General features: G+C 36.7%; 1 protein-coding gene across 1 annotated transcript; it reads left to right on the top strand.

Moving 5' to 3' along the window:
- The first annotated feature begins 92 nt into the window (after window positions 1-92).
- LOC131532903 (centrosome and spindle pole associated protein 1) lies at window positions 93-25,023 on the top strand. The gene is given in 29 exon segments (XM_058764748.1): window positions 93-1,282; window positions 1,405-1,477; window positions 1,625-1,728; window positions 1,929-2,009; window positions 2,352-2,447; window positions 3,003-3,041; window positions 3,044-3,333; window positions 6,982-7,061; window positions 7,152-7,248; window positions 7,349-7,406; window positions 7,995-8,344; window positions 8,525-8,643; window positions 8,821-8,905; window positions 9,244-9,355; window positions 11,386-11,533; window positions 12,454-12,540; window positions 12,950-13,071; window positions 13,157-13,306; window positions 13,950-14,093; window positions 14,178-14,285; window positions 14,930-14,996; window positions 15,076-15,202; window positions 15,485-15,624; window positions 16,886-17,023; window positions 18,416-18,459; window positions 18,610-18,673; window positions 20,857-20,939; window positions 22,093-22,243; window positions 24,281-25,023. Coding segments are annotated over 29 exon segments (3,441 nt in total). The 5' UTR covers window positions 93-1,207; the 3' UTR covers window positions 24,490-25,023.
- The last annotated feature ends 156 nt before the right edge of the window (window positions 25,024-25,179 follow it).

The raw sequence follows: 25,179 nt of genomic DNA, 5'->3' as shown, positions 1-25,179 counted from the left end.
TTATATACAATACAATTTTAGGGCAATTATTATAATAAAATATCTATCTGTCTATCTGTCTATCTGTCTGTCTGTCTGTCTGTCTGTCTGTCTGTCTGTCTGTCTGTCTATCCGTATGTCTGTCTGTTCTTTTAATGTCAGACCATGTTTCTAGTCTATTTTTTTAGCAGTTACAGCTGTTTTAGAGAACCTTTCCTGAAACACTTTTCTTCTGTTAAGCAGTTCAAATGAGGAATTAGGAGATATCCTTCAAGATAAAGAATCAACACATCAGCATTGAAACAGACATGATATTTCATCTCATGACAATCTCATCTCAACTGAAACAGCTGATATAAGTCAGATTTACAGCATGTTTGCTTTGCATGCTTGGCCATTAATAGATGTTCACGTGGCTGCTTGCAACCTTATTAGTGATAGTACACAATCAGACATTTGTTTGTGCCATCTGCTGGACTGAACCAAGCATGGCATGTTTTCAGTTCTGGCTCTCTGGCCACATATGGTACATTAATTTCTAATTTGCATGTACATGACTTCTATGCAGTGATGCAAATATATTGCTTAATTAAATAAACAAACACACAAATAAATATTTTTGCTGTTCTGTGGCAAGTGTATAAGCAGTTCACATGCATGAATCTCATCTATTCATTAAAGGTCTGTTTTGCTCTTGATGCACCAAACTACACCAGATGCTATGTGGCTAGGGTTTGATATTTTTCCTCCGTTCAATTTGTTGTTATGTAATAGAAGCTATGGTTACCATGGTCATTTTTTGAAAGAGCAGTCATTAAAAATAGGACTTTTATTTTGAAATATATATCATAGTCAGCTGTGCGCACAACTTTTGAGTGGTTTATGTTAGTTAGTAGCAGTAGTTCCACATAAGGCGCAAGATTCAGAATTCCGCTCAGAAATGCTGTCTTGGATCGGGTGATCACTAGGTTTTGGGACACAGCCATTGTCTTAAGTGTAGGAGGTTGAGGCGCGTGTGTTGTGTTGAGTCGTTGCCTAACAACCTCTGCGTCTGCTGCGTCTTCACTCCCCATCCGCTCCATCTCCTTCTCTAAACAAAGTCTTTCTTCATTTCCATGCCCAGAGACCAGCATAGTCACTCTTGTGTTACTGATAAGAGCTTCATCTGATAACGGCTTCTATCTTGTCCAGAGCTTTTTATTAACTGCTGAGTCTGGTTTGGGAGAATATGAATGTCAACATCAGCAACTTTATGGAGGAGAGAAAGGCGAACACAGAAGAAGCGCCTTACATGGAAATGAAGGTAAGCTTAATTTCTAATAGAAATAGTGCTGCTTGATTTGTTTGGGTGTTAAAACATGAACATTTTATGTCTATTTATTTATATTTCAAGTTATTGTTTTAATACCTGTCTTTCTTTCATAGACAAGATTTGGTAACAAGGAGAACATCAAACCTGCTAACAAAAAACAACCTTCTCACCTCAAACAGACCAAAGGCAGGATATATTTCAATATAATTTCAGTCTAATTCACATATTCAATACTTGATCTTGGTTGTCACATTTTAAAATCAGTGTCTGTTCTTTCTCACTTATTAAAAAAAAAGACATTGGAGACGTTTCATATTGTCATCTTCTTTCCAGAAGAGAGTTTTGGCCTCAGTTTACCTCTTGGAGAGGAATATGAAAAGAAAAAGCAGAAGTTAAAGCAAGAACTACGCCTTGATTACAGACGCTTTATGTCTGAGGTACACTGCTGCTGTGATAAAATATAATAGTTCAATAAAAATTTTAAATGGGCCTATATAATAAAAGAAAAAAGACTTGCATACCTGTTTCTCTTTTGATGTTTTTTTTTAAACTACATATTTAAATAGTTTGTGTTGCTGTTTGTTGATCAGATATATTTTGTTTAATAATATTTGTTAATTGTCTATTTCTTCCTTAGAAAAAAAATCAAATTATTGCTGGTCCACTTCCACAGTCCCACATGCTGTCTCTCCCCATAAAAGAACGGAGATCAGCAAAGGTAAAATAACTTATGTGTTTGTTGTCCATCTGTAAACGTAGGCATCACTAGATCAAATTCCGCATTTGGTGCTATGATCTGGTTCAATCCGTTGCACAAAGACCCACCCTTACTGTTTGGCAAGCCCTCAGTGACATGAAAAATTATTTGCTTACTCTGACTGGATAAGGTATCTAGTGGCAACCAGTTTATTGCTGGACTGCATATCTGTTTTGCATATAGATTTGAAATTTGAGATTCGTAAAATCGTAAAAGAGGTCTTATACTATGAATATTTGTTTATTATTACCATAGAAATGTAACAGTACACTATTAATGTAACAGTTTTGTGATTCTACCCAGGAAAAGCTGCAGGATGAGAGGAACAAGGAATATAATATGTTTCTCCGAGGGAAAGAGGGAGCACAGGAAATAGGGAAAACTTCAACTACCCCACAGGTTTAAATGAAATAAAGCGTTATTTTGTTGATGTATGACCTATACATCTACATTAATAAATAACCTTCACAAATGTCCTTATTGAACTACAGTTTAAACATTTTTAAAGGAATAGTTCACCCAAAAATGAAACTTTGCTGACAGTTTACTCGCCCTCAGGCCATTCAACATGTAGATGAGTTTGTTTCTTCACCGGGACAGATTTGGAGAAATTTATCATTACATCACTTGCTCACTAATGGATCCTCTGCAGTGAATGGGTGCCGTCAGAATGAGAGTCCAAACAGCTAATAAAAACATTGCAAGTAATCCACACAACTCCAGTCCATCATTAACATCTTGTGAAGTGAGAAGCGGCATGTTTGTAAAAAACAAATGCACCACTGAGATGTTTTAACTTTAAACCATCGCCTAGCTAAAATACTCTCTCCATAAAATTGCTTCCTCCAGTGGAATTTTCAGCAAATTTTCATTCAGTTCAACTATTCTTTTAAAATTCTGTAGACTTCAACCTCTCCTTGAATCCTCAGCATATGTTGATCATGTTTCTGTCAGGCCCTGGAGAGAGATCGTTTTGCTCCATTACTCCAAAGTACCCTGCTGGTTCTCTAGAGGTACAAGCGCAAAGGGCCAGTCAGAGCCCGGAGAACACTGTGTTCTCAAAAAGGGATGTTGCCACTCTGACTGAGCCCATTTCCGGAGTGCCTAAGGTATCAAGGCCACGGAGACGCTGGGTAGAGACGCCGGATCGCTGGGGAGGCCCTCACCGAGATCACACCAGTTCTGATGAGGAGATAGAGCTCCTAGAGAAGGAGAGGCACAAAAATGTACAAGAAGACACAGGCAAAACCAGGAGAGGAGGAAAATATGACAACAGCTCTCACAGGTGCATCTTACATGTTCTCTCTATTGTGTCCTGTTTATTTTGGTGGCACTTAGAAGTTGATATGGTTATATTTGAGGAAACATAATAAGAATAATTTTCTCTTGAGGGACTTTCATCTAGATGGGTTATAATTAGGCCCATATGGAGCTCTGAAAACTTCACGGATTATAAGTGCATGTCATTTACAAAATGATATATCTATGTAATTCAGCCCTATGCATGTCCATTGGTTAGATTTTCTGGAATATAATTGCATTTTGAAAACGTTTTAACGTTGCTTACATAAATTTAAATATTTTTGGTTTATTTAATAATGACATTTTACACATATATGGGACCCTGGACCACAAAACCAGCCATTAGGGCCAATTTTTCAAAATTGATATTTAGACATCATCTGAAAGCTGAATAAATAAGCTTTTTATGTTATGATAGGACAATATTTGGCCGAGATACAACTATTTGAAAATCTGGAATCTGAGGGTGCAAAAAAATCTAAATATTGAGAAAATCGCCTTTAAAGTCGTCCAAATGAAGTTCTTAGCAATGCATATTACTAATCAAAAATTAAGTTTACAGTAGGAAATTTACAAAATATCTTCATGGAACATGATCTTTACTTAATGTCCTAATGATTTTTGGCATAAAAGAAAAATCAATAATTTTGACCCATACAATGTATTATTGCTACAAATATACCCTAGCGACTTAAGACTGCTTTTATGGTCCAGGGTCACACATTACCAACACATTTTACCATAAATAAGTGAACACTGCAGATTTGACCACATTGAAATGTGAAAAGTGTACAGATTTATCACAAATTAGTCTGAAAAACGTAATTCTGATTGGTCATTAGTGGCATTATGTGGTCAGATATTTTTGTGCAATGGCTAATAAACATGACAAATAATTATCACATTATAAATAATAAAATAAATAATAAAATACATTAAAAACACCAGTATTGTAAAATATTAAAATTTTTAATAAATATTTTCCATATTGATATATTTTAAAATGTAATTTATTCCTGTGATTACAAAGTCAAATTATCAGCAGCCGTTACTCCAGTGTCACATGATCCTTTATAAATATATATGCATGTGTGTATGTATGTGTATATATATATATATATATATATATATATATATATATATATATATATATATATATATATATATATACAGTGGAGTACGGAAAGTATTCAGACCCCTTAAATTTTTCACTCTTTGTTATATTACAGCCATTTGCTAAAATCATTTAAGTTCATTTTTTTTCCTCATTAATGTACACACAGCACCCCATATTGACAGAAAAACACAGAATTGTTGACATTTTTGCAGATTTATTAAAAAAGAAAAGCTGAAATATCACATGGTCCTAAGTATTCAGACCCTTTGCTGTGACACTCATATATTTAACTCAGGTGCTGTCCATTTCTTCTGATCATCCTTGAGATGGTTCTGCACCTTCATTTGAGTCCAGCTGTGTTTGATTATACTGATTGGACTTGATTAGGAAAGCAACACACCTGTCTACATAAGACCTTATAGCTCACAGTGCATGTCAGAGCAAATGAGAATCATGAGGTCAAAGGAACTGCCTGAAGAGCTCAGAGACAAAATTGTGGCAAGGCACAGAACTGGCCAAGGTTACAAAAAAATTTCTGCTGCACTTAAGGTTCCTAAGAGCACAGTGGCCTCCATAAAACTTAAATGAAAGACGTTTGGGACGACCAGAACCCTTCCTAGAGCTGGCCGTCCGGCCAAACTGAGCCTTGGTGAGAGAGGTAAAGAAGAACCCAAAGATCACTGTTGCTGAGCTCCAGAGACGCAGTTGGAAGATGGGAGAAAGTTGTAGAAAGTCAACCATCACTGCAGCCCTCCACCAGTCGGGGCTTTATGGCAGAGTGGCCCGACGGAAGCCTCTCCTCAGTGCAAGTCACATGAAAGCCCGCATGGAGTTTGCTAAAAAAACACCTGAAGGACTCCAAGATGGTGAGAAATAAGATTCTCTGGTCTGATGAGACCAAGATAGAACTTTTTGGCCTTAATTCTAAGCGGTATGTGTGGAGAAAACCAGGCACTGCTCATCACCTGTCCAATACAGTCCCAACAGTGAAGCATGGTGCTGTGGGGGTGTTTTTCAGCTGCAGGGACAGGACGACTGGTTGCAATCGAGGGAAAGATGAATGCGGCCAAGTACAGGGATATCCTGGATGAAAACCTTCTCCAGAGTGCTCAGGACCTCAGGCTGGGCCGAAGGTTTACCTTCCAACAAGACAATGACCCTAAGCACACAGCTAAAATAACGAAGGAGTGGCTTCACAACAAGTTCTTGAATGGCTCAGTCAGAGCCCTGACTTATACCCAATTGAGCATCTCTGGAGAGACCTAAAATGGCTGTCCACCAACGTTTACCATCCATCCTGGAGAGGATCTGCAAGGAGGAATGGCAGAGGATCCCCAAATCCAGGTGTGAAAAACTTGTTGCATTTTTCCCAAAAAGACTTATGGCTGTATTAGATCAAAAGTGTGCTTCTACTAAATACTGAGCAAAGGGTCTGAATACTTAGGACCATGTGATATTTCAGTTTTTCTTTTTTAATAAATCTGCAAACATGTCAACAATTCTGTGTTTTTCTCTCAATATGGGGTGCTGTGTGTACATTGAGGAAAAAAAAAGCAAATGGCTGCAATATAACAAAGAGTGAAAAATTTAAGGGGGTCTGAATACTTTCTGTACCCACTATATATATATATATATATAATAGTGCAATATCATGTATGAATGGAAAGAAGATGATTTAATGGTTTAAGCAGAGGTCAGCATAAATGTGTTTTTACAATAATATCAAGACGCAACATCAGGAGATGGTGTTTTTCACAACTTGTAGAGGTCGTCAAATTAACAGCTTCAACCAAACCGACTATACTTGTGAAAAATAACTATCATCACCATAGCAACATTCAAATAAAAATAACTTGAACAGTTTAAGAGCCAAATATAAGCAAATGTAGAAAGTAGAAGGATTGTACAGGCTGTAATCTCTGTTAAATTTGACGTCTTTCCTACTAGACAGTCAATGCAGACAGCTGTCAGGAGAATAGACAGACCCTAACAGCACTTCAACTCAAGTACTGATCTGCAATTAGAGTAATTGGGGTTTAAAGCCAATCTTTCACTGAAAATAAAACTGCAGTGAATCAAATAGCTGAAGTGGCAATTACTCTAGCAGAAGTCTGTATTTATAAACCCTCCTATCAATTTGCTGCCTTTGAGTCCGCCCGTGGTGGGAAAAAAAGAAAGACATGATGGATTTCAGCCTTCATTTTACCTTTGAGATTTCATGTGTTTTGTAGGATTTTTCTACTTGAGGGTTTCTAACAATACAGAGACGGGAAACGCTGATTTTGGTGGATCGGCTGGATTTATTGTCCATTCTGTCAGTGAGATTGTATTGATTGGTGTTGATGGGGAGGCTCAAAGCCTCAGAGCCAGGCTCTTTAATCCACTGTATATGTGATGTGTGTGACGTAATAGTTTGGCCAGGGCTGCAGAGATCAGGGTGTGTTTAGTGTAAGACACTGGATGGAGTTTTTAGTTCCTTTGTGTGAATTTATTTTTATTTTTTTTCTGATGTAGTCTACAAGCACCGACTCCAGCACAAAGCAGATCTGTCAACGAGCAGAACATGACTGAGTTTGCTACAGGACTCCTGATTGGTAAGACAACGAGTATTGGGTCAAATCAAACTGTATGTAGAGTATATATAAAAATGTTTGTAATTTCTGACTTGTGGCTGGGTTATTTAGGGGCTACTGAAGGGGATGAGGCCTCTCAGAGGAGGAAGGAACGGTACAGACTGGAGCTGCTACAGCAAATAGCCGAACAACAGAAGAACAAAAGGAAGTGAGAAACATCAAGTATTGGATATGCTGATTGTAGCTATTTGAATTAAAAACTTTAAGGGCTCAAATATTTACTTCACCATCTAAACTCAATTTTACAGAGAAAAGGAGCTAGAGTTGAGAGTGGCTGCAACAGGCGCTGTTGATCCTGAAAAAAAGGTGAAGATCCTCAGGTTTTTAAATATTCATTGTTTTATATTTAGATTTTATATGGCTTCTATATTAAATTTAAAGAATAGTTTTTTTATTTTAAATTAATAAGCATAACATTTCTAGATGTTTATTATATTATATTATATTTATTATATTTTTTTAATATTGAAAATGTAAGATTTAAATATTAGAAATAACTAAGAATGTGCTGCTTATTTTTAGGACCATTAGGATTTTTTTTTTTTTTTTGCATAATGACATTTTCAGGGTAATTTAAAGAACAAGAAATAAAATTATAATAATGTAATATAATAATTATTAAGTAATTATAAAATGAAAATGAAGCTTATTTTATGCAAAAATATTTCTTGTAATTTTGTCTTTATGCTCCTTAAATTATGAAACATTCATTATGCAAAAACTCTCAATGGTGCTAAAATGTGCTTTTTCTTGTGGCCTTAATGAAATAGAAAAAAAAAAGTAGTTCATACGAAACATGCACTACATTTTAAATACACACGTTTTCACTGCAGCCATAGCTGTGCAACACCTTCTGTGCTCCTATTTACAGCCATCTCACCTTCTTACCCACAGCCAGACAGAATCAAACAGTTTGGTGCCGTGACCCAGGAACACGAGGGCAGGAGAAGGGATGTACACTACCGCCCAGGGCTGGGTCTGGTGGAGTTCAGGGCTGACTCTGCCAGGCGGCTCAAAAAAGAGAGACCCCCACAGCCACCAAAGGAGACAGCACCCCCTGAGAGACCCCGTGTTGCTTTCCAGTCTCCATCTCTAGACCACAGCACTGTCTTAAGCCAGCTGGCTAACACACCAGGCCTTGGTCTGGAGGCTGGAGCAGGGTTTGGGGCCAATGATACCACCTCTGTTACTGAAGACAATCACAGAAGCCTCTCAAGAACCCTGGGGGAGATAGTTGCCCCAAGGTTTGTCTCAGATTTCGAGTTATGTTCTTAGATTTTGCACTGAAACAACAATTGTAATAACAATTGTACTGAAATGTAATGTAATTGTACTGAAAACAAAAGATAAGCTATTTAATAACATACCTTAATAATACTATAGACAGGATTGTTTAATGAAATATGTCTGTTTTCTGATGTCAGAATTACAGGTGCACGTCCTCCGTTGGGTCCCTCCCTCGCTGACTCCTATCAAACTCCTTATGACAATGCATATTACTATTATGGAGCTAGAAATCCTCTAGACCCCAATCTGGCCTACTGTAAGTAGCATAACCACATATATCCAATTTGGTTAAACTAAATGCATCTGTGCTAATGTAATACAAAAGTTGTTTCTGCAGTAGTTACATTATAGTTTGGAGTCTCTGCCAATTTTATAATGAATGTAGCTATTGATTTGCATGTTTAATGTGATTTGTTTGTTTTGTTTGTGTTAGATGGACCAGCAGTGGGTCAGCAGGCACTCATCCCTCCAGAAGCACAGTGGCCCATTCTGCAGCCTCCCTCTGGAGGCCTCACGCAGTAAGCATGAGTTTTCATACAAAATGTCAGTTATTTAGCTTCAGAATTTAGTTGGTCACATGACAGGGATTTTACAATGCGTTTGCAAGTGGCTTTTTCAACTGTCATTTAATTGCACCTCACTTAAAACAATACACATTGAAATGACAAGACAAAATCAATTCCAAAATACTTTTAAATATGAATTTTTGAATAGATTTTAAGTCATAATGTTTGAGTTACTTGGTTGGTTTTTTTTTTATGGCAAGTTATGCTGAGGTACCAGTAGGGGGCAGATTTATTCAGCTATAGCAGAATACAAAAGAATAACACAATGCTTTATCTCTGTCTCTCCACAGAGCGATCGGCCATGCTGGAGTTGTTCCATCAGGACCAGCGCTCTTTCCTCCGCAGAGGCTGCAGCAGCCCAAGGAAAGTGCTGTTAGCTATCAGGAAGCCCTTAAGCAGCAGGTACTCTCACAATAATTTATGTTATGAGATTAATTATCATGCTGTAGAAAGGGTGCAGATGATTTTAATTTAATTTATGAAAAGGTGCACTAACAGGGTTACACAGCTTTACATTTTAATCACAAAAAAAATTATTAATTAACATTCTATAATTAAGTTATATTACAACAATGAATTGAATATTAATAACAGATTATGTCAGAATTGTGAAGTCAAAACCTCAGAAATTGGACCAAAATGATGTCAAGTCAAGATCAAGTCTTTTAAGGAGTGATGATACAGACACATTTATTAAAACTAGCTAATTTTCAAGATAATATTCATTCAAATTAAATACTTTATTAAATTATGTTGGATAAAAAATAATTGCATGTACACTATTATTCAAAACTTCGGAAAGATGTTGTTGACAGAAGTCTTTTATGCTAACCAATGCCGCATTTATTTGATCAAAGAATACAGTAAAAACTGTAATATTGTGAAATATTATTATTACAATTTAAAGAACAATTTAAAAAGTTTTCTATTGTAATATTTTTTTAAATTTAAATTTGTTTTTGTAAGCGATAACAAAGCTGATATTTCAGCAGCCATTTCTCCTCTTTAGTGTCACATGATCCTTCAGAAACCATTTCTTATAAGAAACATTTCTTATTATTTTCAATGTTGAAAACAGTTGTGCTCCATAATATTTTGTTGATACCTTTTCTTCCGAGAGTCTTTGAATAGAAAGTTCAAATGAACAGCATTTATTTGAAATAGAAATCTTTTGTAACATCTAAATGTCACATTTGATCAGTTTAAAGGGTTAGTTCACCCAAAAAGGAAAATTCTGTCATTAATTACTCGCCCTCAAGCTACGAGAACACTTTTTGTGCGCAAAAAAAAAAACTTTATTATTTTACCGATGTCCTTACTATGTTTCTGGACCTTGATCGTGTAAGGATCTTTGCTGTCTATGGAGGGTCAGAGAGCTCTCAGATTCCATCAAAAATATCTTAATTTGTGTTCCGAAGATGAACGAAGGTCTTACGGGTTTGGAACAACATGGGGGTGAGTAATTAATGACAGAATTTTCATTTTTGGGTGAACTATCCCTTTAATGCTTCCTTGCTTAACAAAAGGATACATTTCTTTAAAAAAAAATCAAAACGGTTATTGACCCCAAACTTTTGATTGGTACTTTGAATGATATCTAATAGTTTTCTGTACAAAGCAAAACAAAGGAATTTTATGCCTCTAATGCTTGTAGTGGGACATCAAAACGTACCCTATTAATGGAAAGTGGTGATATACTGTTGCAAAGCAATAATGTTATGGAGTGATTTGCTTGATTTGGCCGCAGGTTTAGGTTTAGCTCAGTGGGATGTCAGATGATATCTTTATATCATATTGGCTGTGGACACAGATGAAGGACTTTGGAGGACAAATTGCATTATCCTCCTCTATTTCATCAGGGGAACTTTGATACTGAAAGATATATAGCTAGAAATATGTTTATTTAACTGCCTGGTTGCGAGATCGAGTCTGAAATAGTGCAGTGAAGCGTTTGAAAACGGATGGCCTTGAATGCTGATCCATGTTGAGTTTACCAAGAACTTCAGCAGTCTGACAGGAAGAGATCTGAGCGAAATCCACTATTTCCCAAGGTAAAGTGAATCTAGAGGCAGATCAGGGTTGGTTTAAAGTGGTGAACTGAAATTTGAACTTTCCTCTTCTAAGTGTACTTTAAAGTCTGATTACAACATGTTGAGTAATACTACTTTGATTTTGATGTTCCATTCTTTCAATATCGGTCACTGAGCTTTTTTTTTTTTTTTTTTTCAGGCAGACAGCGGAAATCCATTTTTTTTTTCATCTGTTTAGTAGTTTGTAGTTAGAGCAGCAAAAAACCCGTGAATAATTCAAATCTGATTTGTGGAAATGTGTCAGATAGGATTTACACTGGTTTTTCATTTGGGATTTAAAAAAAACAAATCAGATGATGTGTACTGTGAACAAAGCCTTATTGTCTAAATTGTGGTGCACAGATTCAAGAACGACAGCAGAGACGGTATCGCGAGAAGGTGGAAAAAGAGCTGTATGATGCTAAAATAAAGGCTGAGATGAAGGCCTACGAGCCCTGGGGAAAAGCAGGAGGGGGAGCCCCTCTTAGGGACGATCATGGAAACCTCATCAGTACGCATTCAGAGTTCACACTTCACTCACTCAACTCCCTTTTCCACAGTCACTGCAATCACTGCAATTTAATAAGGCTTTAATTAGTGCAGTCCACAAATGGTGGGCCGTTAGTGGGAGAACTGCGGGAAAAAAAAAAAAGTTTACATACCCATTGCGAAATCTGCAAGATATTAATCAATTTATTTTATTTAGTTATTTTACAGTTGACACAGATATTTATATGTATCTGTGTTCCTGTGGTCATGGAAATCAAGACAATTAAGAAAAAAAAGGATTAATCATGGAAATTTTGACAGTGAATATGAGATTTTCTTTTTCTAGTTTTACTAGAGAAGTAATTTAGCAGCAAGAAACACTTTTATGAGTGTTTACCCAGTAATCACGAATGACTGGAAAAATACTGTATTTTTGATATATATATATATATATATATATATATATATATATATATACATACATACATACATACATACATACATACATACATACACACACACACACACACACACACACACACACATACATGCATACATGCATACATGTATGTATGTGTGTGTATATATATATATATATATGTGTGTATGTATGTATGTATGTAAGCAGATACAAGGGGTATGTTAAAATATGATGAGACATAGCTATATACTGCTTTTATTTCTTTATTTTTGAAAGAGGTCTCATGATCACCAAGGCTGCACTGATTAAATTTTATTCAAAATAAAGTATAAAATTTACACGATCCTTCAGAAAGGATTAATGTTGTTAATGTCTTTTTACAGTCACTTTTGAACAGTCTAATGTGCCTTTGTATACAATTTGTATATTTATTCAGTCCATGCTATATTTATTTAATCATCAAACTGATACTGAAAATTTCTGGTATAAATTATAGTAATGTCACATTTTTGTGTTTCCAGGTGATTTGAAACAAATGCATAAAACAAACGTGGAAGCTTATGATTCCGGAGGCAGAGTAGCACGGATTCCAGTGGCTTCTAGAACAGGTGACAGAAACTTTACCTTGTGCATCACGTACTATGGCCACAGAATTACAATTTGACTCAGAATCATAAAAAGCATGTAACTAGTGTGGAATTTGAATGGAATTGAGTTTGTAAATATCTGCAATGACATGCACTTAGAGCAGGCTATTATTTGGTATATTTAAAAATTGCAAATTATTTATATTTACTGAAATATAAATATATATATATATATATATATATATATATATATATATATATATATATATATATATATATATATATATATATATATATATATATATATATATATATATATATAAAAAATTTTTTAAAAACTCTGATTGTGAATACTATCATCAAACCTTTTAGAAGCTAAAAATAAAATACCTTTGCATGCAATGCATCCAAATCTCTTCTGCCCCTGTAGAGCCTGCAGGTTTTTGCTCTCCTCAGCCGTCTGTGCAAGCCCAGGGTAACCTTTTCAATGAACCGCCCACTCCACAGCAGCTCCATGATCAGGAAAAGTACAAAGATTGTTTGAAACAACAGGTACGGACATTCAGTCAACTTTGGATTCTGCTGTCTGTGCTTTTGACCTGCCGTCTCACTTTGTCATCATCATTGGGATGAACAGATCGAGGAAAAGAGAAGAAAGGAGGCAGAAGAGAGAGAGCGATGCAGGCTCGAGGAAGAGAAAGAAGATAGGCGGCTGGCCGAACAGCGAGCTCGGATCCAAAGGGAGTACGAGGAAGAGCAGGAGAGGAAGCGTCAGAAAGAAAAAGAGGTTCTTGTTTTGCAGTTATATCATGCGAATCCCAAAAATGGCCTGCCGAGAGGAAGATGTATTCACATTGAAGCACTGGTCTTGACCCAGATTGAATATATGAGTGTGTTAAGCTTGAAATAGTCTATCCTCTAAAAGCTTTAACCCAGTGTCCTAACCAAGTGTGACAAAAAAACGGCAAACGATAAAAGCTCTCCCTTATAATCCCTAACAAACAGCAACTTTTGAATGGCTGTCAATGGAAAAAGATGCTTTTTACCCTCATAATGGTGTAGTTACAGCATCTACTGTGCCAGCAGTCACATTGCCAAAATTTTGGTGAAACACAGCCAGAATAGATTTATATCCATTGTCATTGAAGCACAGCTCATATTCAAACCAAGTAATTTTCCGGATTTCTGTTAGTCAACGTGCTGAATTCACTTGACCAACTTAAATCCGCTGTGAAATCAGTGTGGGAGAAATTCTATCACTATCACATGAAATTCCATATTCCTATGGAAATTATGTAGATTCCTATTGAAATTAATAGAAAAATGATAGGATTTCGTCCGTGAAAATTAGATGAACAATGACACAGTGCAAATTAAAAGAAAGGTACAGAACCACAGGATGTGCTTCTTTTCTGTCACCTATTTTATAGCAAATGGCCAAAAATGAGGAGTTGGTCAGGCAAGCCGAAGAGCGTCGTAAAGAGGCTGAGAAAATAAGGAAAGACACAGAGGAGAAGGAGAACGAATCCCTGAAGAAGAAACAGGAGAGAGAGAAACAGACACATCTGGAGGAGGTGAAGAGTGCACGTTATCAAGTCTGTTACATTTGTTCATATGTGCACACAATGTGCTGACACATTATTCTCAAATACCAAAAGGTCCACAGGGCACAGTCACCACCCCTACCAGCCCTGCAGAAGAAACTACGTCAGCAGACGCCCAGACCTCCATCGGTGGAGAGCCACCACTCTTCTGCAACTCTGTCTGTGAGTGACACACATGTGCACAACTACTTCTTGCTTTATAGGCCAACTTTTATGGTAATGCTTGGGTTTTTATTCAGTTATGGGCACATTTAAAAAAAAAAAACACTTTTTACAAACTCACTAGTATACTTTGTCCATTAACAGTGTCCAGGCATGTTTAAACTCGCATCAACAGGGGAAATTTGTTTTTTTTTGAAGGTCATGAAAATTCCCACCACATTGTTATTGTTATTGTCATTGTCATTTACGCCATATGTCAAATGAAATATTTTTAAATATAATATTTAAAAAAAAGTTCTGCTAAGGCTAATTTCACATATAATTTAATTTATATTTCCAAACGCTTCACATAAATGGATAAAATCATAGCTTGACTGGGAATAATGCACTGGGAATAATTTTAATATAATATAAAAATAAAAAAAATGTTTGCAAGAAAGATTTAATGTGATAAAAAGTTGTAATCTGTTAGTTTTAATAATAAAAAAAAAAAACCCCACAAAAAAATGTCCCCAAAGTTGAAGAAACGCCCAATTAGTGTCCACATTACAGCTTATTCTTGACAAGAACCGCCCACTTAGACATGAACGTCTAAGTGAATGACATGTGAAGTGACTAATTACAGTTTTTTTTGTTTCAAACAGATGCGATCAATGTCAGCACCACATTCTCCCCCAGTGCCTGCACGCAGGAACGAGATCAGGGCCACAGGTAACTTATATCACATGCTGTAGCCACCAGAACTGTAAAGGACTGAATCCCTGAATTGTATACTGACTTTGTGTTTTAGAAGAAAAGCATACGGTGATCAGGGAGTTATCGGCCTTGCGTAGGCAGCTGCGGAGCGAACAGAGACGTCTGGAGGGAGAACTGATGCAGTCTAACAGAGATGTTCACACCCCTCCTGTTCACAGCAGGTAGCAAACATCCTGCACAGACACATTCAGAACATGTGTGGTCTGTTAGAACCTAGAATTCAGTTCTTTTCCCCCCAAAAACATCCTAAGTGATCAATATTTTCTGGAATAATGACTGCTAAACTGCATATTTGACCATTGTCCCTATTTATTTGGTAGTTAGCCATGTAATATGGGATAATGTACAGTCAACAGGTCAATATCACAAAATAAACCATGCAAGATCATCTTGGCAAGGTTTATGTTGTCCCTCTGACCCTTGTGCCATACATATTTTAACAGGCCAAGAGAGCACCTCCTGGAGGATGTTTTTGAAGTGGCTAGGCTACGCAAACAAGTCCCCATCAGGAGGCCTGCTTCCCATACCACTGCAGAGGTCAACATGCAGAACCTGCAGGAGTTTAACCGTCTGAAGTACAGAGGTAAATGTGGCACATAATTTCCTGTCATTTTGCTTGAAAAACCTCTCCAGAACTCTTCAACAGGTCTGTAATTTCACACAACCATGATGGCTCCCAGAATCCCATTCACCAGCCTTTATTACCTTCACATATCCACCAATAGCCTCAATCATTTCCTGTCACTCGCGCTCTGATCTTTTGTTAGCTTCAGTGTAACATCAAAAAACTACCATGTGCTCTTCAAATACCTATTAAAGTCACACATTGCCACACTGGCTAAATGAGTTCAGCGAAATACTGCATGTCAAGATGGCCAGCAAGTAGACTGACTTGCCATAAAAGGATTTCTGGTTTTAGAGTCAAATCTGTCTTCCTGATCCAGAATGCTGACTGGATGGATGGATAGAGGAAGTTAATAAAAAGTAGCTATTTGTAATCAAGGTTATCACTGTTAACTACAAATAATTGATTACATTAAATGAAAAGAAGCTGAAAATAAAATGTAGAAATAAATATAAAAAATTGCATGATAAAAAAATGTAAAGTTGAAGTACAAAAATGGCAAAACTAAAATAGATATAAAATAATATGAAAAAAAAAGATAAACGCATAGTAAAATTACTAAACTAAAACTGAAAATATAAAAGCTAATTCAAAAATAAAAGCTGATTCACAATGTGAATATATTCTGTAATGGTATATAATACTAAAATAACACGGCCTGTGTCAATTACGCTTGCATCCATAGAGCAAAAACCTGGATATGGTTGAATGAAACTAGGATTATTTTATGTCCAATGTCCTGATGCTAATATAGTATCAAATGTTAATGTGTTTTCTTAGAGGAATATCAGTTTTATGTCACTTATGAAAACTTTTAACCTTATTCTGTGCTCAGAAGATGGATTCAACAGCTCTTCCTCTCCATCTGCCCACCTCATGGGGTGAATGGTTGTATCAGTCATCAAACCCCCCCAGCGGGAAATAAATGAGTAGCATCTCTGTGAACCGTGACTCAGCACTTGGCTCCATGCCCTTTCTTTGTCTTGCTCTTTATTTTAGCTCTGATTCTCTCTCTACATGGCTGTGCCAACTGCTTTGGCCGTGGCAGAGCTGCTGTTCTCCTGTCGTGTGTGATGCACAACACTTATTTGCTGTATGAGTCAAATGTTTTCTGTGAATGGATAATGTTTGTCAGTGCATTCCCTGCATTATCTGTCAGTGAGGCTGTAGTCCTGGAGGAGAGGATGACTCTTATCTCTGTGTGTGTGTGTGTTATCAGATGGTGCATCTCGTGAGGAGGTGCGGCAGGCGTATCCTGACTCCCCCAGTGATGATCACAGTCTAGATATCCAACAACAGGCTCTGTTACGACAACAGCAACGAACCATCAACAGCCTGAGGAGGGGCAGAGCTGCTGGTCAGTCTGTTATTGAGGATGAACATTTTTGTATAGTATATCATAGTACATAATCAGAATCCTAAAAAGCTGCATCATGATATCCACAGAAATATGAATCAGCACAATTGTTTTCAACATCGATATTAAAAAGAAAAAATGTTTCTTGAGCACTAAATCAGCATATTAGAATGATTTCTGAAGGATCATGTGACACTGAAGACTGGAGTATTGATGCTGAAAATTCAGCTTTGCATCACATTTTAAAATATATTCAAATAGAAAACAGATATTTAAAATTGTAATAATAGTTCACAATATTACTATGTCACTGTATTTTTGATCAAATAAATGGCACCTTTGGGAGCATAAAGGCCCATTCACACCAAGAATGACAATTAAAATGATAACAATATAGGTAAAAAAAAAAAAAAAAAAGTTGTATACACCACAACTAAAATGATAATGCCAAAGAGAAACAATGTTGTTGTTTTGTTTTGTTTTTCCAGCTGATGAAAGATCAAAACATTGACAGCCGATTAGAAACCGCTCTGCTTTAAAAAGCTCGAGCATTTTAAAAAGGGGTCATATGACATTGCTAAAAAGCACATTATTTGGTGTAATGCAATGTATTTACATGGTTTAAGGTTAAAAAAACACATTATTTTCCACATACCGTACATTATTGTTGCTCCTTTCTGAAACACACAAATTTTTAGAAAGCTCATCATTTTTAAAAACGCGGTGTGCTCTGATTGGCTAACTATCCAGTGCATTGTGACTGGTCAAATTCCTCAAGCGTGTGACGGAAATGGTATGCCCTTTACCATATTTGGAATATCAGCTTCCATGGCAGAATGAAAGTTACACCTTCTTTCTTTGCGTATACATTTGGGCGGTGTTATGCAAATCTTCCCACACAGTGACGTAGATTTGCGGGGGCGTTTTTTAATGAGGCGTTTAAGGAAGGCATGGATGAGGGTTAGTTCACCCAAAAATGAAAATAAGCCTATGTTTTACTCACCCTCAAAGCATCCTAGGTGTATATGACTTTCTTCTTTGCGACGTAGGACGTACGCATCGCGCACTTTATGGTTCTTATATATGCACAAACAGCTTGTAACACTCCAAAGACAAAGGAAAACACGAAATCGCATCATATGACCCCTTTAAAGTGGCAGACAATTTAACTGCCGTGCGCACTTTTAATAAACAGAATATCATTTGTTGGTGTGGATGCTAATATAGTTAACTTATAGTTATCTTTATATTTGTGGCTGAATGGGCCTTGAGACTTTCAAAATCATAAAAAAAAAACACCTTATAAATGGTACTATATAAATAATATATATAATTGCTGAAAATTACATTAAATAACTGCAGACTCATACAGTACCTGTATTTTCTGGGCAGATTACTTTGACATGGTGTCTTCAGGGCAGCGGCATCATGAGCAAGTGAGTTGCGTGTGCACCACCAAAAAAATCTTAACTGTTTTTCCGTGACCCATTTTTCTGAGCCCTTAAAGGGTATCTGCACTCTGTTAGTGCTGTCTGACGGTTTTGGTTATTGACTTGACGTCTTTATTGATGTGTTTATCCCCCCAGAAGCTGAATTCTGCAGAGGATCCAGGCAGACACTTGCTGTTAGACTCGGAGAGCGCCTTTATTAGTAAGTTCCCCTAAAATGAAAAATGGAGGAAGTGTTTTACTCACAAATGTGTCAAAATTTCTTTTTCATGTGCAAAGTTTAGAATACACCCACCAGTATACATACTTAAAGGGATAGTTCACACAAAATGAAAATTCTGTCAGCATTTACTCACCCTCATGTCGTTCCAAATCTGGATGACATTTTCTTTTGTGGAAAGTGAATAATTTTTGAGAAATGTGTCATATCGTCATATAGATTTGGAATGACATGAGGGTGAGTAAATGCTGACAGAATTTTTTGGAAAAGCATTATTGTAACTCAACGTGTGTGGCGAGAATACACATGAGTTTCGAAAGGTATTTTATTTATTATAATTTTTTTTTACTTTGGCCTTTATAAATATAACAAGACGCTTAATTGACTCCCAAAACAGCCATTGACTTAAAACCTACTATGGAAGTCAGTGGCTACCGTCAACTGTTTGGTTACCGACATTCTTCAAAATATCTTCTTTTGTGTTCAACAGAAGAAAGAAACTCATACAGGTTTGGAATTACATGAGGGTGAGTAAATGATGACAGAATTTTCATTTTGGGTGAACTATCCCTATAAGAGTCTAGTAAAGGGTTAGTTCACCCAAAATGAAAATTCTGTCATTAATTACTCACCCTCATGTCGTCCAAATCTGGATGACATTTTCTTTTGTGGAAAGTGAATAATTTTTGAGAAATGTGTCATATCGTCATATAGATTTGGAATGACATGAGGGTGAGTAAATGCTGACAGAATTTTTGGAAAAGCATTATTGTAACTCAACGTGTGTGGCGAGAATACACATGAGTTTCGAAAGGTATTTTATTTATTATAATTTTTTTTTACTTTGGCCTTTATAAATATAACAAGACGCTTAATTGACTCCCAAAACAGCCATTGACTTAAAACCTACTATGGAAGTCAGTGGCTACCGTCAACTGTTTGGTTACCGACATTCTTCAAAATATCTTCTTTTGTGTTCAACAGAAGAAAGAAACTCATACAGGTTTGGAATTACATGAGGGTGAGTAAATGATGACAGAATTTTCATTTTTGGGTGAACTATCCCTATAAGAGTCTAGTAAAGGGTTAGTTCACCCAAAAATGAAAATTCTGTCATTAATTACTCACCCTCATGTCGTTCCAAACCTGTAAGACCTTCATTCATCTTCGAAACAAAAATAAGATATTTTTTGATGAAATGAAAATACCACATACAAGGCCCAGAAAGGTAGTAAGGATATTGTTAAAATAGTCCATGTGACATCAGTGGTTCAACCATAATGCTATGAAGCTGCAAGAATACTTTTTGTGCGCAAAGAAAACAAAATTAACACTGATGTCACATGGACTATTTTAACAATGTCCTTACTATCTTTCTGGGCCTTGAACATGTAGTTGTATTGCTGTCTATGGAGGGTCAGAAAGCTCTTGGATTTCATTAAAAATATCATCATAAATAAAAACAAAATTATAAAAACCTTTAATCCTGCCACACACGTTACAATGCTTGTCCACAACACAGTCCTGATATCACTGAAGATCAATGCAAGATCCCCTACAAAAACCTATTCTTCCTCCATGCCTGTTAAACATGTACCGTAGTATGTTATTGTGATATTTAGTTCTGTTTTTAGTTTTTCATTTTCATTTTTGCTTTAGTAATATAATGCGATATCTAAGTTAAAAAACACTTAAGGTGTAGCATTAGAGTTTGGGGCATATCGATTAACATCATTTAAAAACAATAGATGTCTATGGGATGTTTTTACAAGTATAGTGGTGTGTATGTGTCAGTATGAGCAGCAGACAATGCGTGACTCCACCGTCAAACAGCTGCTGTCACTGCCACCAGGGACGAGTGACAGCTAGTGTGACAGCTATGAATACCAGACAGAAGAGAGATTGACTCTGGGGTGAGGATAATGCTCGTCCTCAACGGCACCCCAGAGAGATCGACAGTCACCTTGTAAATGAGTTCCCAAAACAGTCTCCGTCTCATCCATTAAATGCCATTTCATTTGCTCAGTTTCAATTACCAAGCTTTGATTGCTTGACTCGTGCATGTTGGAGCTAGAGAGAATCTCGAGAGAGAGGAAGGACTGCAGAGCCTGCTGTTGGCTTGACATTTGTCGGGAGTAAATAACCAATCAGTTGTTTCTACACAGACCCCAGTGACGATTCATTCTTTCTACAATCCCGGCGTGACCAAAGAGCGAGACCGGCAGTTAGGAAGGCAGACATGTCTGAAGTAAGAGTTCCTAGTTATACACAACTACAACCTCACTTGACAAAGGCAAAGTCTTTAGGTCTGTTCTGAAACCTAGCTGCCTTGCTTCTTCCTACATGGGCAGCCGACTTCCAAGGGTCAGTAGAATGGAAATAAAATGTAAGATATAGAATCATGCTTTTTAAAAGTTGAACTTTTAAACTTGAGCGCCACATTTTTAGAATGCAATGTCGTGCAAGATTCTGCAAAAGACATGAGATGTGAATGCAGCTGTCAGACATGTCCATCTAGCAGCACAGTGAAAACTCGTATTTGACCGATTTGGAACACTCTACATAGGCAGCAACTCATATTGTTGGAATGCATTATGGCAGCGGTTCTCAATTCCAGTCCTCTCAATTCCTGCATTATGGGATTACATTTTCTGCAATTAATATGTGCATCCTGCCTTAGAATCCGGTTAAACAAGGTATCTTTAAAGGTATAGTTCACCCAAAATTGAAAATTGTCATTAATTACTCACCCTCATGTCATGCCAAACCCGTAAGATCTTTGTTCATCTTCAGAACACAAATTAAGATATTTTTGATGAAATCCGAGAGCTCTCTGACCCTCCATAGACAGCAAGGGTACTACCACGATCAAGGCCCAGAAAAGTAGTAAAGACATCATTAAAATAGTCCCATGTGACATCAGTGGTTCAACCGTAATTTTATGAAGCACCGAGAATACTTTTTGTGCGCTAAGAAAACAAAAACGACTTTATTCAACATTTCTTCTCCTCCGTGTCACCCTCAGGGACCATTTTGGAAAGTGCCACGACGCATGTGTATTTTCTTCTAAATGTAAACAAGGCGCAGCGCATGTGTGTCCAACATGCGTGTAGTACCCTTGCTGTCTATGGAAGGTTAGAATGCTCTTAGATTTCATCAAATATATCTTCATTTGTGTTCCGAAGATGAATGGAGGTCTTACAGGTTTTGAACGACATGAGGGTGAGTAATTAATGACAGAATTTTCATTTCTTGGTGAACTATCCCTTTAAAGCCTGCTAACTATTTAGATGCAATCAGTTTGGGTTTTGGAACAGAGCTACAGTAGAATGTTTTTTTTTTTTTTTTAATTGAATGCATCGATAAAAGACTGAATAGCTGTACTTTTGTTTTGTTGGTAGTATGTGGTAAACCGGTACGCTCGACCTGACAGCAGTCCTGACAGCCAGTCTCTGCACTCGATTACCAGCACAGAAATAGAGCGGCTGAGAGAGCGCACAAAGAACAAGATGACATCGCTGAACAACATGAGAGAACATGATTGGAGATCAGGTCAGGAGCTCTGAATCTGAAAGGAAAATCACCTTGGGTTGGTTAGTCTTGTCCAGCCAGACTACATTTGACTACTGGTATGAAGTCTGGTCAACACTGCAGCTTAATCTGGCACACTTTGACAGGAAGACGCCAACATTTAAAACCTTAAGTGTACTTTAGTTTTGACAGGGACATTTGAGGCCTTGATATACTCCTGGCAGAGTTCTTATTTGCAACGTGTGACATTATAAAAAACATTTTCCTTAAACTACACCATCCGGGGAGAGTTAGCAAAGTATAAGCATTTAAAGATACTTAATTAATGTATTTGACTATCAGGTACAGGTTTTTTTTTTTTTTAGATTACAAAGAATGCAAACTGGGAAAACGACATCAAAAATAACTAGCTTGTTATTTGAGATGTATTTATGGTTATCAGCCATAGCAAAAGTTTATACACAAGGTATCTTGTATACATCTAATGAATACAGTAACACAACTTATGAATGTTAGTGTGAATGTGTTTACCAGTCAGAGCAAACTTTTCTGGAAAGTTTGCTTTGACAAACACTTTTGAACTCCCGAAAAAGACTCCAATAGAACTTAGTAGGCTGATCGAAATGTTTGTACAAAATAAAAATTGTACAAACATTTGTACAAAATAAGGTCACACCAGTTCACTCTTCAATTTCGCTTGAAGTATATTGGGGACATTTAGCATATGCATACAGCAGAACGCATACTGTAGAGTGACCAAACACAGCAGAACGCATAGACTGACCAAACACACGCAGGGTTTTATCGGGGGTCTTCGGTGGTGGCTGACAGATCCTTCTTTGCTAGACCTGACAATTATTTTGGTTCAATTCAAGTTTATTTGTTTAATGCTTTTCACGCTACAAATCATTGCAAAGCAGCTTTACAGAAAATATAAGTTTCTATTTTAAAGTTTCTACATTATATTTAGTAGTATCTTATCAGTGGTGAGTGACTATATCAAGTTGATGTCCATATGGCAGAAATGTACAGTAAAATTCATGCAGTTAGTTAATGACGTAATCAAACAGACGGTGAACACTATTAACTGCAAGGATTATATGTTGCGATTAAATTTATAGTAAAATTTGGTGGTTTTGTTTGTTGTTTAAAGGGGTTAGCATCATCTGAGTAATGGTTGGACTGATTATTTGTTCTAACCATTCATTAAAATGAACTGGTTCAAATGAGTTATGTTATGAATCGGACATTAGCAGGCGTGGACGCATTGTGTGCTAATCACGGTTGTTAGGACATCGCAAAAGATTTGTCAACACAAAAACTTCATCACTGCATAGGGTTTTTAAAAAAAAATTATTGAAAGTGTTTTATGTTAGTTGCATGTGTGAAACACTTGTCAGAAAAGATAAGAAGATTAGTTTTTTTTTTTGCTTTTTTAGCACAATTCACACCACCGGTCATTGAAGTTAAAAAAAATCTCAGAATTTAATCTTTTAACCTTTTACCGTCATGTCAGTTGATTTTGAGGGAGGGAAAGACAGTTAAGAGAAAGTGCGCGGGGGGAGGGGCTCTCTACTCTTTCTCTCCCTCAGTTAACATGCACGCTATCACAAGCGCAGCGGTCATTTACGTCACTCATAAATCACATTAACTGATCAAATAAGGCTTTGGCAGGACAAAATTTTTTTTGGCGGCCGCCAAAAAACTTAATTGCAGGAAAAACCCTGACATGTGCACTAGAAAGATTCAACTTTGTCCAGTGTCTGCGCTATTTCTCTCCAGAAGTTATGAGACATAAAAATGCGGCATGCACACTGTGTGCAAAATGAAGAATACTTTGGGCTTAACACGCCCAACCACAGTTTGCTGCTTTGCGTGACTTTTAGGTGTGAATATATCTAGAATTCAAACTAAACAAAGATGAAAAACATAAGTTTCTTTTTTTTAGCTACTCAAAAGCTTTTCTTAAACAGTTAACGCTACGCTAAGCTGTTAGCTTGCTAAACACAGCCATAAATGTAATGAGGCAATGAGATATGTATCTTTTGTGCTATCTAGGGGAAGTGTCATCAGAGGAAGGGGAGGAGCTATGGCCACAGACTCCTCCTTCAACCGATCGGTGCGTTTCCATTGACACCTTTGCGACAGACCCCTGGTTACGTCCTAGTTCCTCTGAAACGCTGAAGAGGTTCATGGGCGGGCGCAGGCCATCCAGCCAAAATCACATTGGCCAGGATTGGGAAGGGCCGTCCACTTACCATGGTTAAATCTCATTCAAAACACATGAATTCTGAATTCTTCTGCCAGTTTCACTATTTAGCTGTTTTGTAAGGAACAAGTTGTATACTTGAGGCCAAAGATGAACATTAACAATTCATTAGTCCAGTTTCTTTTGTTTCTGTCTGACTTTTGATTGTTGTGAATGAAATATTGCACTTAGAAAGTTCTGGAACACTTCCTGTAACATTAAGAGTCTGTTCCCTCCGGTCAGAGAGTGCAGTCTGGGAAATTCATTTTGATGCTTCTTACTGTGAATATGTATGAATGTGTAAACTGCATGAATTCTGTTTGTCAAGTGAGAGAGATATATACTTCCAATGTTGTAATATGTGATTCGTTTTTCATTTTTAATGATTGTTTTACAACACATGAATTGTAAGTAGGAATATGAGCTTATGCAAGCATAAGCTTACAGTCGGAAAAAATAAGCTAATGTAATTAGCATGTTATGTTTATTGACTAATAAATATTTTACGAATTTTTAAACAGTCTACTTTGCATTTCATCTATATGTGACGTGTGCATTCGCATTCCATTTTTTTTAATGGCTCAGTTCGTAGAGAAATGGAATTATAAGCAAAGTGACAAATTAATTTGTTGTTTCTGATGAAATTGACTATATAAACACGGAGACGGTTTATTACGAAATTCAAATAATAAATTATATTGCTCAAATG

This window comes from Onychostoma macrolepis, chromosome 24 (genome assembly GCF_012432095.1).
Source record: "Onychostoma macrolepis isolate SWU-2019 chromosome 24, ASM1243209v1, whole genome shotgun sequence".
In the NCBI taxonomy this organism is placed as follows: Eukaryota; Metazoa; Chordata; class Actinopteri; order Cypriniformes; family Cyprinidae; genus Onychostoma; species Onychostoma macrolepis.
This window is presented reverse-complemented; position numbering and strand designations above follow the sequence as displayed.